This window comes from Sander vitreus, chromosome 4 (assembly GCF_031162955.1).
Source record: "Sander vitreus isolate 19-12246 chromosome 4, sanVit1, whole genome shotgun sequence".
Taxonomy (NCBI): Eukaryota; Metazoa; Chordata; class Actinopteri; order Perciformes; family Percidae; genus Sander; species Sander vitreus.
Window position 1 is genome coordinate 26,295,702 of NC_135858.1, and position 16,185 is coordinate 26,311,886.

General features: G+C 40.4%; 2 protein-coding genes across 9 annotated transcripts in view; one reads left to right on the plus strand and one right to left on the minus strand.

The window, feature by feature from the left end:
- ecm2 (extracellular matrix protein 2, female organ and adipocyte specific) overlaps positions 1-10,994 on the minus strand; it is a 27,222-nt gene extending 16,228 nt beyond the window's left edge. For 2 of the 7 annotated variants that reach the window (XM_078249193.1, XM_078249188.1), the window contains exons 1-4: positions 10,722-10,994; positions 5,744-5,878; positions 4,837-4,998; positions 921-1,109 (exon numbers count right to left, since the gene is read on the minus strand). In XM_078249193.1, coding sequence (XP_078105319.1) covers positions 921-1,109; positions 4,837-4,998; positions 5,744-5,876 — 484 coding nt within the window. In that variant the 5' untranslated portion in view covers positions 5,877-5,878; positions 10,722-10,994. Of the gene's footprint in view, positions 1-920; positions 1,110-4,836; positions 4,999-5,743; positions 5,950-6,571; positions 6,634-10,341; positions 10,399-10,721 lie in introns of those variants that run through there. The other 5 variants (XM_078249195.1, XM_078249194.1, XM_078249190.1 and 2 more) reach the window with 4 other exon arrangements.
- cenpp (centromere protein P) overlaps positions 1-14,600 on the plus strand; it is a 105,968-nt gene extending 91,368 nt beyond the window's left edge. For both annotated transcript variants that reach the window (XM_078249200.1, XM_078249201.1), the window contains 3 exons: positions 13,362-13,441; positions 13,533-13,624; positions 14,380-14,600. In XM_078249200.1, the coding sequence (XP_078105326.1) occupies positions 13,362-13,441; positions 13,533-13,624; positions 14,380-14,510 (303 nt within the window). In that variant the 3' untranslated portion in view covers positions 14,511-14,600. The remainder of the gene's footprint in view (positions 1-13,361; positions 13,442-13,532; positions 13,625-14,379) is intronic.
- The last annotated feature ends 1,585 nt before the right edge of the window (positions 14,601-16,185 follow it).

The window sequence follows — 16,185 nt, forward strand, 5'->3', positions numbered from 1 at the left end:
CGGAGCTAACGGGAGTTTCCTTCTTGGGTTATTGAACAATTTCCACCCATTACTTTTGTCATTTGTGCAGTTTATGGCACAAAACAACTTCTTAAGGTGACCTCCCTATAAACTCACACATTCTGGTTTGTTTGCTGCCCGTATGTGCACACAGCTCACAATAATGTTGCTTGGCAACTTGTCTATATATCTTTGTTTGTACATATGAGGCAAAGACTCCATTGTTAGAGATTTTTAACTTGTATATGCTCTAAACTAATAACTGCATTTTAACTTTATCCTTGGCTCGGTGCAAGTGTGCCTGAAGTTAGCCCGAATGGCTTCCCCTTTTTCTATATTTGACCATAAAGTTTGACTTCAAGAGCACCTTGATTCACCTGGAGTTTACAACTTTTCAACCGTGAGCACCTGGTATCTTTTTCTTTTTACATCTTTGTAATTTTTGTAGATTCAGATGTACTGTACCTCCAGTTTTCATCTAGGTGAGATTGAATTGACAGTAAAGTGAAACGTTGAAAACATGTATCGTCCAATAATACAGACATGTTAAAACTTTCACAACATGTTGAAGTGATCCAAAATGTGCTAAACACATTTTATAAAGCCATGATGGAACAGGAAGCAACATGCTGAGGCTTCAGAGATGGAAACGGAATGTTTAATTTAATTTCTTCCATGAGACGAGTGATGAGTAATATAACTTGCGTGATGAAGACTTTAACTCCAAAATGAGACTTCTACTTGATCAAATGAACCTGTTGGAAAGCTGAGGGTAGATGTAGATCTAATTATGATTTCCAGTAAAACTTTTAAAGTGTTGAATGACAATCCTTCAAATATTGGTCCTGACTGTCAAACATTGCTCATCTCTGTTGCCTCTTGATGTTGCACCATGGCGTTTCCACATGTTGTATTTCTACCTGACTCCATGCAGACGGGGCAGCATTCCCCAGCAGGGGTGAAGGGGAAATGGCAGTGTACTACGGGACAGGTGATCTCGTCACAAACCACTCGCCCTCCGGTACACAGACAAGTCACACAGGGCTTAGGAGACCAGACAGCCTGGTTAAACATGGTCAGACCCCGGTACACACACTGGCCCTGCTTACCTGAAACAACAGACACATCACAGTCAGTTTAGTAGTTCATTATAGTTATTGGTTTCACAGTGGGTGAAATATGAAGAGGGTAAAAGTAATTTGGTTATTGTTGAATTATGACCGAGTCTATATGCGAGTCTATTTAACATCGGTAATACGTCAGTGAAAGCCAGCGTGATGGATAAAATGAAAGACCTTCATACGTATAGGCTACTCCCACACCAACAGCAGGCACAATCATGGTTCTATTTATTTATAATAGTTCGCCTGTTCGGGTAGGCAGATGTGTTTACACATGCAGTTGCCGCAAACAGCAGTCAGTGAATGGCAAAAAAAAATAGTATAATTTGACGACCCTATTCTTATTTCCACCGAAGGAACAGCTGTCATTGAGCACAACAGACGGAATTGAATCACTGAGCAAATCAGAAATGTAGGCAGAGGTAAGGGGTCTAGAACAAGGCAAATTTAAACCTGCGGGGTTACAGCTTTAACCTAACATCCAGAACAACAACCGAACTGTTTGGACCCTCGTCATCCTCCTCCTCCTCAGCAGCGGCCCTGCTGCTGTAATTGCTGTATGCGTCTAGTCAAATCTAAAGCCTGTACTTTACCATCAGAAACAGACAAAGCAGTGATTTGTAGGGTTTCCACTCCTCCCTCTGCATTAACTCCACCTTTTAACATCAGACCTGGGACAGGACGAGGCTGTGACTGGTTGTGAGTCAGTAGGAAAAACTGTAAACCACTATGATACAGCAGCAAGAGGCTCTTTGTTTCTATTTTAAGACCCTCCTGTCTGTCATCTATCCTTTCTAATGGTATGCTCTTTGTTACGTCCATAGAAACACAGGTAGTTAAGAGGCTCAGGTTATTTCTCTTAAATACCATCTCTCCTATTTCTGTCCTTTTTACTGAGAGGAGTGTGACTGTCACCCTGTCATCTCTGTTGGAGCACATACTTTAGAGCTTTTCTTTTCTCTGTAAACTATTGTCTTGCTGTTGTAGAATATCTGTATTGTCTAGTAAATTGCAGGGTTTTGTTTAAATAATAATAGCAACCATCAGACTCTGCTGTGACACCATTCTTCTTTGTTGATCACTGCATATTTCCATGAGTTTTTCTACTTGCAGTGAAAAAATTTGTTGATTCATTGATTGACAAAACTGCTCATTCATTGTCGTCAATCAATTTATCATTTTTAAAGCAAAAACACAAATAAGTCTGTTTCAACCTTCTCCAATGTGACAGTGTTTCTGCTTTTCTTACTTGTATGTCATTATAAACAGAATACCTTTTTGGACTGTTGGTCGGCCAAACCTAAGCACTGAAACTTAGGAGCCCCCAAAGTCAAAATTTTTATCTTTCTGTGCATTAGCTAATATAACCTAAAAGTAAATGGCGTGATTTTTGGTTTAAAAAAAGTCAGAACAAAGGTCAGATGCAGTGAAGACTGTTGAAAAGGCTGATCTAAATATGTAATTCCAGTCAATGCTGATTAAGAGGGGAGGCACCAATGCATTGGCACAATGCACCAGAGTCACAGAGGACGCACGGTCACTTTTTAAAGTGTGTCATTCTTAGGGCCCCATTAAATAAAAAGAAAATGGGCTAGTAGGTTGACCTTAGATCTGCTTATTTCTTCAAAGTACTGTTCCCAAGATCAATAATTAGCTTTCATACTGTTACACGTTTACCCTGTAACATTCGCAAAGATAATTGGTTATCCTGTCGGCCCGACATCTGTAACTTTCTGTTTCTGTAACTGCTGTTGCTGTTGTTACATTACAGTAGTTTTGTCTGCTTGTCTGAACACAGAGGCATGTTCTCAGATCGCAAACAATAGCAAAAACAGAACCAGAAAAAAACCTGCAGCTGCCACCAGCACCACCTTCCCTTCTAATTACATAATGCTGACTTTATTGTTTTAAACTGAAGGGTTTCTACGTAGCTTTGAGGTCCTTCTTTTGAGTCTCTGTCCTTAACTCTGTGTACGACTTATTATATGTCAAGCTCTTTTCCCACAGATGGTTTTCCATTCTGTTCGTGTTGGAATGTGATGATTTGTCATTACATTTCTGAGCTGTAACAGGCAGCTTCAGTATGAGAAGAGGATGAAGCCTCAGAGCTAAGCTGTTCTCTTACATCTTGTTTGATTTAAAATGTCCTGTTTTATTAAGTAATTTTCTTTTCTTTTTTTTTGTTGTAATAAGATTTATTGACTAAAAAACTCTTATGTAATATACCACTTACCAGTTTTAAATGCAAAGACATACTCGGCCTGTTTCCATGTTGGTTTACACATAAACATACAAACACTGAGACAAATGAACTTGTTAAATTGTTTTTGAAAACGGGTGCATGCTAGTGCACTGTTTAAATCTACTTGAAAGTTTGAAGTTTTATCCTACATGTTTTTATTTTCTAAATTAAAACAGACTTTTTGTGGATTATTTTTGGTGGTATCAGAGATTTTATATTTATAAAGTAAAGGCTTGAACATGCCTTTCCATTTGCACATAAACAAACCCGCACTGGTGTTGCTCAGCGACTTTCACATGGTTGTTTTCTTTTAAACTTTTGATATTATGTTAATATGTCCACTTCAGTTCCATTGTTCTATTTTAACTTGCTTCCCAAACAGAAGTTGGATTAATCAGCTTGTTTGATATGTAGCATTGCACAGACAGTATGTTATATTTGGTAGGGGAGCAGCAACAATTGAGTTATCAATTAGTCTATCGACATAAAAGTATCTGCTACAATTTTGATAATAAATATAAGCAGTTTATCAAGCCAAAACAACACATTTTTGATGGCTCCAACTTCTCCAGTTTAAGGACTAAGGACTGGCTACTTCACATTGGACTGGGAAATTGTGAAAGATGTCTTCCCTATTTTATAGACTTCAGGATTTGATAATGAAAATAATAAATGTTGCAGATCTATTTTGAAGGTATGGTACCCATAACACCCTTCACCACAAAGATCTGTAGAAATGTGAACATGTATCTTTGCGGAAGTATAACTATTAAATCCTAATTTATAACAACCCTAAAAAGCCTGATCAGAGTATCTGTAGTAGTTACTGGTCTCACTAACCTGAGTTAAGGTTGAGTTACTGGTCCCACTAAACATTTTTGGCTTCTTTAACTTGGATTAAGGCTTTGTTTCTAGTCTTGCTGGTTTTACTTACCTGGATTAATCCTTGTGTTGTCCTCGGGTCAAATTTGACCCGTTTTAACATATGGGTTTCTTTCAACCAAATTGCCTAAAAATAACATGGATGCATGGATGTACGTTGTATTGAACCCATACAATGTTCTTGCAGGTAAAATTAATGATTACTTCCATTGAATGTTGGGTGTTTTATTCAATTTTAAAGCATTTGAAAACTTTTTTTATTAAAGGTTTTAAAACCGTTTTCCAGACTAAACTTTGACATAAACCAGTCTGTGATTTTACTCAACATCCTCTGAACTAAACTATCAGTCACTCAAAAAAAAAAGGTAATGTCATTTAAATAAGGTTTATTGACCATGAATTTAAAAATAAACGTAGAAAAAAGTGACAAACGTTTAAAAAACAAAAAAGCATCAAAAGCTTAGAAAAAGAAAATGACTAAAAATCTTTCGCCAAAAAAAAAGTTCATTTTGAACCGGAAGGAAAACAACAAGTTCCTGGTCGACTGGAAGACAACACAAGGGTTAAGGCGGTGTTGCTGGTCTCACTGACCTGGGATAACGTTGTAGCTGGAGTGCTGTTCTTGTAGGTTCTTGTAGGACTCCAAGAAAAGAGTGTTTTCTTGTTTTTCTCCGGGCACCACTGGGATGCCGGGACCAGGAACCAGTCTGATCTTTCGAGGTCTAGAGTGCCCCGCTCTGGCCCTCCCAGGACCTGCAACACATAGTCATATCAATTTTCATCTACATCTATCTAGAAACTTCTAGAAGGCAGACAGGTTTTGAACCAAAAATAAGTAATTGTGTTTTAGCCATATCAGGAGACAACTTGTTGTCTACGAGCCAGGTCTTGATCTTACTAAATTCCTCACTTGAGACTGACTTTATTGTATTCCCATTATTTTGTAAAAGGGCCCTAAAATGATTGGATCAGTGGCATTTATAAATACACACAAATATTAAAAAGATTCCAAGTATTCACATATAATAACAAAAACAGTAGGGGACCCAAGATGCTCCCTTGAGGGACTCTACATGTTAAAAGTTGATTTGGTGTCATTAGTTTTTTAAATTGAAAGAAAACACGACTGCACTTTGAATTGTGACGGCCAGAGAAACATAAGGTGATGTTAGGAGTGAGCTCAAACCTGGCGTTCAGGCCTTTTGAGATGCTGCATGAAGCCCAGCGTCAACAAATTGTCTTGTTGTCTCCTTTTTTTTTTACATTTCTATGTCTACAACTGTTCCATGCTTTGAATATGTTTCCATCGTGATTTATTTTTCACTTTTAAATGCTAGGCAAGCATTTTCTCATTCTTTCAGTCTTTGTGCTAAGCTAGGCTAACACATGCTGGACTTATCTCAGAGAATACACTGATAACAATCTTTTCATCTGGCAAATCCTCTTGTTAGCCATTGTGTCAGATATCAGTGTTTTTCTTTAAGAGGCAGAGTCTTACCCTGTCCGTCCCTCTTCCTCTTCCCCCGACGGATCTCACCATCCTGGTTGCGATGTCTGATCTTGGCCTGGGCGTCTGAGACGGTCAGGACCACTAGCAGCCACAAACTGGCCACCACCAGCCACCACCTCATCCCTGCAGAGCAGCACAGTCCAGGTTCAGGTTGCCTCACAGAAACATTTACCTCCAATGGTTGTTCACTATGTCTGTTGATAGATCGGTCCTATCAGTATCAAAACCTTCTAAGAACTGATAACAAATTGAAGATTTTTTCAAAGCCTTATTTTGAGAAATATAACATGTTTTTCTACAAAACCCCTTTTCTCATTTAAAAGCCAAAATTCTCATATTAAATGGAAGTCTAAACACAAGCAGCCATACAGTTTTTGATGCTACAGTACAAATGTATTTCAGCCTGTACACAAAAAGAAATGGGTTTGATACCCAGTCCTAGACTTCACTGGTTTCTCAGCAGGATTATGAAATATACAAAAAGAAAATAAAACAGTTAATTCTCCCAACAGCCATGGGTGGAAATCAAAAGTTCAGAAATGCTAGGCTACCCCATGGTAAAACCCCAAGGTTTGAGTCTAACCAGGGACCTATATTTCCGGTCATTCCCCATCTCTCTCTCTCTCTCTCCCTTCATTTCCTGCCATCTCTTAACTGTTGAAGACAAACGATTGGTTTTCACGTTTGAAACGTCATAATTTAAATCCTGAATTATTGCAGAAACCAGCAGCTAAAATAACTGGAACCAAAAAGACAGATCCATGTTGTTTCTCCGCCCGCAGTAAAATAGACAAAAATGAAGACAGAGGTTTTTACCTGCAGCAGCTTCTCAGACAAAAAGAGCTGTCAGTGATGTTGCTGGCCCTGATATAGCTTTCTGCTGGGGTCCTAATGGGTGTGTGTGTGTGTGTGCATGTGCGTGTGTAATGACAAGTCTATACACAGCAGTCCTGTCATTATTAAAGCAGATCTAACACACACCTTCACACCTCATAGTTGGAGCAGTTCTCTGTAACAGCCTCAATAACCGTAATAAATGTGCTGTAGCTGTGTCCCAGTGCATGATGGGGGTTGTTGGTGCTGTTAAATCATAGGAGCCTCTGATTTATTGGGATGGTGCCCAAACAAGCCTGACTATCCAGAAAGAGACATTTAGTATTGTATCCACATCTCCTACATGTCTCCACATGTAGCTCCTCTGTTACAGTCAGAATAACCGCAGCACTCCTGAAATATCCAAACAGAGACTCAGCCTCAGATTAGCATTTCTATTGAGTTTCACTTTCAGACCACATGATCTTGGATTCAATGTCAGGTCCTGATTATGCACTCGGACCTTTCAATTAAATGAAAGCACAAGAAGTTATCCACATCAAACTGTAATAACTGGGCTCAGATCAGTTCATGGTGCCAATATCAGCCTTTAATAACAACTCACTGTAATCAAACACCTGTCCCAGGCCTAACACTGACCCACACATCTATAGTATATGACTCATATTCATAGTGTTGTTTTTACTAACCTATATATGTGCACTTCTGTTACATTCTGAACCAGCACATGAAAACTTGAATGAAGCCTCTGGACTGGAGTAATGTTGACACTGATTTGCATATAGCCGGGAAAACCAAGATATGTGATCTGGCCAACAGAGACACAAATTTGGCTTACATTGTGTCCAAAATCACACCCTTGTCCACTCATTCACTACTCCCTTCAAAAAGACCGTTTAGTGAGCAGTAAATTGAGATTTCAGACCCTTCGGAATCATCATGACTTTGCGTCATCACTAACAGGTGTTTGTTAAGGCCCAGACACACAGAGCCGACGGCCAAATGTCGGTAAAAAAGGCAGTTGGGCAACAGATTTTCTTTTTACCTCTAAAGGCCTGGACACACAGAGCCGATTATCGGCCGTTGGACAGTCTGGCGAGGTCAGTGACTCGAGTCTGTTCGGTGTGTTCCGTGTCATCGTCCGTTGGAGGAGCCGTCGGCCTTCATTTTCGGCCACTTTTTTTGACCAACTCGGGGAGACTGATCAGTCCAACTGCCTTTTCTGCCGAGGGTCGGCCGTCTGGTTGGTGTGTAACTTCCTTTAAACTGATCTTTGTCGATCTGAAATGAAGACCGATTCAGGAACCGCATGGCCTATTTCTCGCTTAAAATGTTTCCAGAAACACGTTTCGGTGAAATATTTTAGTACAATATCAGATCGTATTCTGAACAAGCCGCCATGACAGTCTGTCTTTGAATTTCCGGAGAAACCAGACCCACGTGACACGTTCGTCAGCTGCCAGTTTCCATTTTTGGGCGACAATACAGATTAGCGCCGCCTGCTGTTATGGAGACGTATTACGTCTCGTCGCTTTGGTGTGTTCCGAGGCACTTTTTTGACCAATTTGGGGAGACTGATCAGCCCAACTGCCCTTTCTGCCAACGTTTGGCCGTTGGCGCTGTGTGTCTGGGCCTTAAGACAAGTTCTATTGTGGGAATTTTTCAGAGCACTATATATTGCATATATTTACACTCAGAGTTCAAACACTCAAACAAAATGGGGTGATGTGGGTAAATATAGTGATACAATAAGTAAGGAGACAAAAGTGTAAATGGGGCCCAAGATAAATGAGTACACAATTTAAACTCTTCATGATTATAAAAAAAATGAAACAACGATGAATTTGTTGGCAACCAAAAACTACTGCTTCCATGAAGTTTTACTAGAGCGGCAGCGCACACATTACATGTCATGATAAGGGGGTCTCCCTTATCCACGACATCCACTCACACTCTGTTTTAATCATTCACATTTTCTTTTAGATGAAAACAAAACTTAAGTCTGTAGCTCCACAGACTGGAGGTCTGACCACAGTCAGTAGGCTCTCAGACCCTCCTACCACAACTCCAAAAGGCCAATAGGAAACGAGAGAGAGAGAAACAGGAGTGAGGGGAGAGAAAGGGAAAAATGTTCAGCACTTCAGTTTCTGGATGAGCAGGCTCAGACGGAGAGACTTCCAGCAGGAACAGCCGAGGACAAAAATAATCTAGAGGCCGTTTGTGTGACGTTTAATGAAACCCAGACAGTGTTGAGCTGAAGTTTTGTTCCGTTTGCTTCCCTAAGTATTTCACTTATAAATTGGGCTTGGGGAAATGGTTTGAAAAACCTCTGCATGACTTTTTTTTTTTATTTCTAACGTCTATTCCTCTTCCTTCTCAGTAACAAACACTCCAAAACTCCACATTTAGCAAATAAATGACAATTTCTTCACACTGAAAAATGACTAAAGTTTGACTAGACGCAGACTTCTTTTCTGACAGTTGTTCTCCCTTCACAACTCCACCAGCTTTACCTCCCCTCTAACTGTAGCTGCTTTAAAACAAACTGTCTGGGGCTGAAACTACCAATTACTTTCATCATCACTTAATCTCTTTTATCATTTTGTCTATAAAATGTCAGCGAGGTTGTTAAAAAATGCTCCTCGCAGTTTCTCTGGTTACAGGCAGCCATGTGCAGTTTAGCTTCTGTTTCTTCAGCCATCTGTAACACTGTGCATCTTCTCACACAGAGTCTCTGTCACGAGTCTGCTTAAAACTGGAAGTTGCTGAGCTTTTATGTGCAATTTGATAAACAAATTAGTATCTGCAGAGATAATTTCCAGAGATCAAACCACTTTGGAGTTGGAGCAGCAGCATCGTGATCTTTACTTTTCTATAATCTTGTTTCATTTTTCTAATTTGTTCCACTCTGATCAACTGTGTCCTCTGGTTGACCGCTGACTCCAGCCCTCCTTTCCACAATTAATAGTGACGGTCCGGACATGTTGGTTTGTTCGACAAATTCTCTTCACTATGCTTTAAAGGATTGGTTGTCCTGCTCCACATAGATGCTGTGGTAGTGAAATGGTGGTCAATGTTGTTTTTGTTGTATGATTGAAAGCACTGCAGCCAATCCCAGAAAGTACCTGGAACTAGTAATATTATAATAACCTCCTGAACCCATTTAGTTCCAGGATCTCGTCCCATGTTACTTAACATTCCTGCAGTGGAAATAGGCTAATAGGGCCCTGGCAGAGTAAGCTGAGCTTAAAGAACTAGCCCGACAAAGACAGACTTGACAAAGACGGGCCTTATGTCCTCTGTCTACGACCATCGACCAACATTAAGTGTGTGTTCTGCGCCTCTGAGAGAGTTCTGCGACCCAACGAGGACCATTTTGTAACGTACACCTTTGGGTCTTGTGTCAGATTTGTGTCTCCAGATTGGCAGTCCCATTCAGTCTCATCATGTCATAGTTGCAGACTGCAGACCAGCTCTCAGTTGTTGGCTTGTACAGAACTCTTCGCCACTGTGAACCTGATTTTAAAAAATCTCAGATTCTTGGAATAGAAGCTGATTTAAAAAAAACTTAATGCAGCTGACTCAGTAAAGTTTTGCTTTGCTGAAATGTGCTCGCTATCAAAGCCTTGTTGGTAATGACTGAGAAATTACTCTATACCAGTGAAACAGACTGAACAAATTACAAGTCAAGTGAAAACCAAATTCTCTTTAGCAAAAAAAAAAAAGGCAAAACCTGAATATAGATGGTCTACCTGATTTAGTTATAGCACTCCCCAAGTCTCCAAACGCCACAGAAGGTCATCAGTGAGCTAAGGGGAAAGGAATTGAGGAGTGCTGGATCAAAAACCAGGAAGAGCACAGACGTGTAAATGTATTTTAAACATGAAAGAATCTGGTTCCTTCAGGTCCATTCTGGTTCAGGTCTGTGCTGCTTTCTGTTAAGATCCTGTAAGTCACAGGTACAAGCGCTTTGTTTTTTGTCTTTTGGACCTGTGAAGATCATCAACAGCGACTGAAACAACTGTTTACAAACCATCGCAAGACAGACAGGCAGGCAGAGAGGGGAGGAGCTGAGCAAACAGACAGACAGGCAGGCAGGCAGGCAGACAGACAGACATTAACAATACTTTACCAGCAGTTTGAAGGCAGCTGCAAGACTTGAGGCCAAATTCTTCCAACCTCTTTTCTCCTCCTCTGGTTCTGCAGGAGCTCCAGGAGGGTGGGTGTGTGTGTGTGTGTGTGTGTGTGTGTGTGTGTGTGTGTGTGTGTGTGTGTGTGTGTGTGTGTGTGTGTGTGTGTGTGTCGCTGTGTGATGATAGTGTGTCTTAGACCATTGCACAGTTGTGTGGAGCAGAGCAGGCTAACGGGGCTGTGAGGTAAAGCCAGGATTTGTACTGCAGCTGGGACAAAAGAAGAGAGTGAGAGAGTAACAAACGGGGAGAGAGAGAGAGAGAGAGAGAGAGAGAGAGAGAGAGACAGGTCTGACATTTGTCTTTCTGTCTGAGGGAGGACACGGCCAACATGTTGCAGCTGGTTAATGAAGTGAAAGTGCTGGTAATGAACGTGAAAATGACTAAATCAGGAGGTTGACTAATTCTGAAACATGAAGGCTGGTTCAGTGCTGGGGTGGAAATAACCGGAAGGTGACAAGGTCTCAGAGGTCACACAAAACCAAACATCCCACTTCAATGTCAACTAGAAAGATGTGGAAAAACTTATTTTTTTCTGCTCAGCAACATGTTTAAACTAGAGACCATCTTGGGGATTTCGAACAGGGCCTTTATTTTGATCTCAACTACACACCGTAAAGTTCCATGACTGAGTCTTGCACGGCTGCGTCGCTATCGCGGTGACAAAATCTGGTCGTAGACAGTGAGAAATAGAAACATCTGGCAACGTACTCAAAAACCTTCTCTTCGGTAGTTCCTGCCGCAGTAGGTGTCTCCAGGACCACATTTTGCCATGATGATGCACACGCACACACACACACAACATCACAAGCAGACAAGGTGGAAACCATACCATGTACTCCCTCTGATGATGTCATTCAGTGTCTCATGTGAATAGTGACATCATAAAAATGTGCCTGGAAGTTTATGAATAGGACCCATTACACCCCAGGGACATTTTTTGGCGAGCCACGCAGACCGGTGTCTCGGCCCGTAGACGAATGAGACCTTGCAGGTCTCTTAGGAGAGTTGTCCGACGCTAGGCAACGCCATTACACTTGCAGTGCAAGCACCAAAATGACAGTGCCCCTATTTTTTAAAAGCCAAATAACTGACAGATAAGTTCCACTATTTTTGTGTTTTTTTAATAACCTCATCATATTAGGTAAAATAAAAGGAAATGGACTAAGCATGAGCAAGAATAGGGAGCCCTTCTTATAATAAACTCAGAATTATTTTCTTCAAAACGTTTACATGAATCGTAATGTTCACATCTGTTCGTTTCTTGTTGGAAAACAAAGAAGAGAAGTTTCTACTGGAACAGAAGCAGCTTTCATTCATCAACATCTCAGCTGTAGTCCAACCTAAAACTAGTGTACTCAGTACCTCCATATTTGTGTGTTTTCTGTGATGAGTGAGGCCTAGTGTTCAGGTCACTAAACAGATGTTGTAGCTCCCCCCGCAGGGCAACTGAGACATCTTTGAAAATGGTAGAAAACCGCAGTAATGGGCAGCATTTCACCAAGTTTCTACAGGCCAGGAATTACCTAGTACTTGCCTGGTAATGTAGGAAGAACTAAAGGGAAATTACAATTTGTTTTGTAATAATAAAATAAAAGTCAGAAATCTTCCTTGAAAAGCGAGTAACAAACAAATAATTTTGTATATAACTTTTCAAGAAATAGACACATTCTTTAAAGATAGTAACTTCTCATGTATGCTGAAAGAACCAGTTGTGATGCATATTTCACTCTATATTAACTATGACATTTTGTCTTTTCTTAAAAAATATTTAAAGTAATAATTTGTCATTATTGCTGTGATATTTGGTGTAAACATTCTGCATAATTGCTTATAATAAGTGTAAAAGTACTTCAACAATACAAATACTTTGTAGATTTTATCCAAACTCAATCAATATTGTTTAAATAATGTCTGTGATGAAAACAGTCTGTAGATCAGGATCCTGTATTCATCAAACTGTTAAAGTTGGGACTTAAAGTGCTCATATTATGCTGTTTGGCTTTTTCCTTTATAGTGTCATATATCTTTTTTGTGCACGTTATAGGTTTACAAAGTGAAAAAGCCCGAAGTCCACCCCAAAGGAAAACACTGTTCACAAACTGCTCCAAACAGCTCGATTAGAGTCCAGCCTTCACTTCAGAGACAAACGTGCGTCACTTTGTAACACAATTATGTGATAGTGACAGTGGATAGACAGGAAAGGTGGGAGAGAGATGGGGGATGACACGCAGCAAAGGGCCGCAGGTCGGACTCAAACCCGGGTCGCTGCAAAGGGCTCAGCCTACATAGGACGCACGCTCTTACCGGGTGAGCTAGAGGTCGCCCCAAATATGGTGTTTTTTGAAAATTAAACCATGTAAACCTATTCTGGTACCTTCTCTAAATACAATTATATACCTGAAAATGAGCATAATATGAGCACTTTAAAGGTTTAAGTCTGTCTTAAAACAACACTGACATGTCCGTATGTATATTGGTTGCTGTAGTTGTTCTTCCATTCTGGCCACATTGAAGTCATGGGACCAACATCCACCCTGAGTGAAGATAATGAGTCTCTCTGTGTGTTTATCTCTCTGCAGGAGAAGTATCCGTCTGTCGTCTCTCTTCCTGGAGGCTGCAGGTCAGCGGTCATGACTCTGAATCACCCTGAGCTTCCTGGGTAAATATACCGAGACTGATGGAGCACAGTAACACACAGCCCTGAACTGTCACCTCAGCTGGCCTCTCACTGTATGCGTTTTTGTCAACAGCTGCGTCTTGTTCGTCCATTGGTCCGTCGAGGTCTCCAGAGAGGGCAGAGTCACTCCAAAGATCGAGCTGCTGACAAAGATCCCTGAGAAAGGTAAACTATCCGTCTGTCAGACTCCTGTAGTTTACCTCAACTCTAACTATGAATAGACAATGACATTTCTGTATTATTAATACGCTAATCTTACCTAAACTGACATGAGTTTATTCCCAAAACAAAACGTGGGTATCATGTGTTTTCTTGCCCTGAGTTCTGGCTACATGCTGCTTAAACAAGCTCCACCAATACAGGAATTTGAAAATGAGGGGACATGTCTGTAAATAACACCTTTGACTTTACCCAGTCTACTCTGAGTTTCTACTGGGAAAAAAAACTTTATTCTCTATATTTGTTGAATGTTTGCACATTCAGCTGAGCTGATGAGCACTGAATTAGACTCTAGGTTTGCCAGCCATCAGGGCTGCAACATACAATTATGTATCACTGATTAAAATACTACAACTACTACTACTTTTTGAATTTATTAATTGGTTTTGTCTACAGAATGCCAGTAAATAAGTTTGAAAAAAATGGGCCAGTATTGATTTTTGTTGAGTTTTATTTGTTCATCAGTCCAAAACCCAAAGATTTTCAGTTTATCACAGAAAAATAGCATCAAATCCTCACATTGAGAATCTGGAACCTAATTTTCTGCTTTAAAAATGTCAATGTAATTATCAAAATAGTTGCAAATTAATGAATGTAAAAAAAGTTTTTTCTGACATCATCACAGGTCAAACTGACTGTAACTTTGCCTGGCAGCACTTAGCTAAGATGATGTTCACTTCTTTGTCTCTCTTTCTCTGCAGCGCTGCAGTTGTTTCCCTCTCAGGCGGTCAGTGGCGCTGCCGAGGCCTTTCAGAGCCTGCTGAGAATTCTGGGACCTGAAGCCGCTGTGGAGTCGGTCATCATGGCGGTCAGCCTTTCACAGGACACATAACTCACATTTTCATCTCTGTGCACAACCACCAGTTAAGATGTAAAACATTTCTCAACTGTTGTGTGTATATTAATACATGAACCTTGTTAACATGTCCAAACTGAGCTACAGTACAAATAAAGGAAAAACACAGCGATGGCTTAGTCTCTTAGAAATCTTTATTCAATAGAAAGAGCATGACCGTGACGGTTTTAACAGCAGTGCTCATTGGTCAAAATCTACAAAAATAAATAATTTAAATACAAAATGCCAAACAGCAGTGTCGCCTTTGTATTTTCAAATAGTTTTCTTCTCTCAGCTATTTACACACACGCAGTTATTAGAAGTCTGTAGGTATCACAGTGCTGTGATGTTTCTGCAGGCCGACGCTCAGGCAGCAAGCAGGGGCAGAGGCAACCGACCAATCAGACTGCAGCTCACCTGTCGGAGCTTCGTCTCACTGTGAGAACAGTTTGCTTTTCCATAATTACAAAAGAGCTCTTCTGTAATCTTTAACAATCTTAAATGAAATCATTTTGAAATGTATCAGCTCTAGTTTTTGCCGGTCTTGTATCCTAGTATCGTCATTGCGTTAAATCTCTGACAATCTGAACCCAACATTTCTGGAATCCTTAAAGATTCTTCGTTTATCTGTATGAAAGAATATTCTGTCCGCTGCAGGATAAGACTTTAACCTTTTTCCAACCTAAGCCACACAAAGATGCTAGCGCGAAATACATATGTAATTAGGGTTTTCACGAATCCATCTCATTTGCTCTCTAGTTCTGGAGCTTTTGACCATATCACAGTCATGAGTTTACTCAGTTGTCATGGAAATGTCTGAGCACCTCCTACGACTTCTGAATCTTGTTGACTTTAAAGTTTGACAACTAAACTCAATCTGCTGATGAAGAAATGTGTAATGCAGTTGACAGCTCTTGATCCAGAACAACATTGATTGTTCTACAAAAACCTTCAGAACTGTTAAAGAAATGACTTTCAGATAAAGTTACCGCGATAGAAAGACAGACATTTATTTTAATCATTCTACACAGACATGACAATGTTTCAATCTCAGCAGAAAGGTTTGTGGTCATTACACTGTCATGCACAATAATAGAATTAAAAAGTAAAATTAGGAACGATCTTTTTTTGGGAAATAATCTGTTAAGACGTAGTTGCGGCATTTGTGATCGGATGGTTTGGCATAAAGTCTATATATTTGTTTTAAAAGTTAACCGTAGTAGCATCAAATCTTACTCTAGAGACGACGCACAGAGATATCCACCCTACTCCCATGAGCCTCTGCTTCTCTGTCAAGCTGCCTGTTGCGTCTTCAGTTCAACAGTTCAAATATCAGTGGTTGGTTCAGTTCACTGCTGTCCACTCTCCAGCCCTTTTAACTCCTCCGTCTCCCAGGCAGCGACGGCGTTAGTCAAACCTGATTGGTTAACGGTCAAACTGTCCAGAGTAACGATCTTGTTTTAAACTTTTTAGTGTTTGGAGGTTACAGAACTACCGCCCACGTCACAGTGATGTTGACCTGCTGCTGATAAAAACATCTCCAGCTGCGATGGGAGGTCAGAGCGGAGTGTCAAGAATTTTCTGTCGTCTGAAGTTTGTCTTGTAGTGTGATTTGTTTTCAGACGTTTGATTGGCTGATGGAGGTGGTGGAGGTTGGAGAGTGGACACTGTA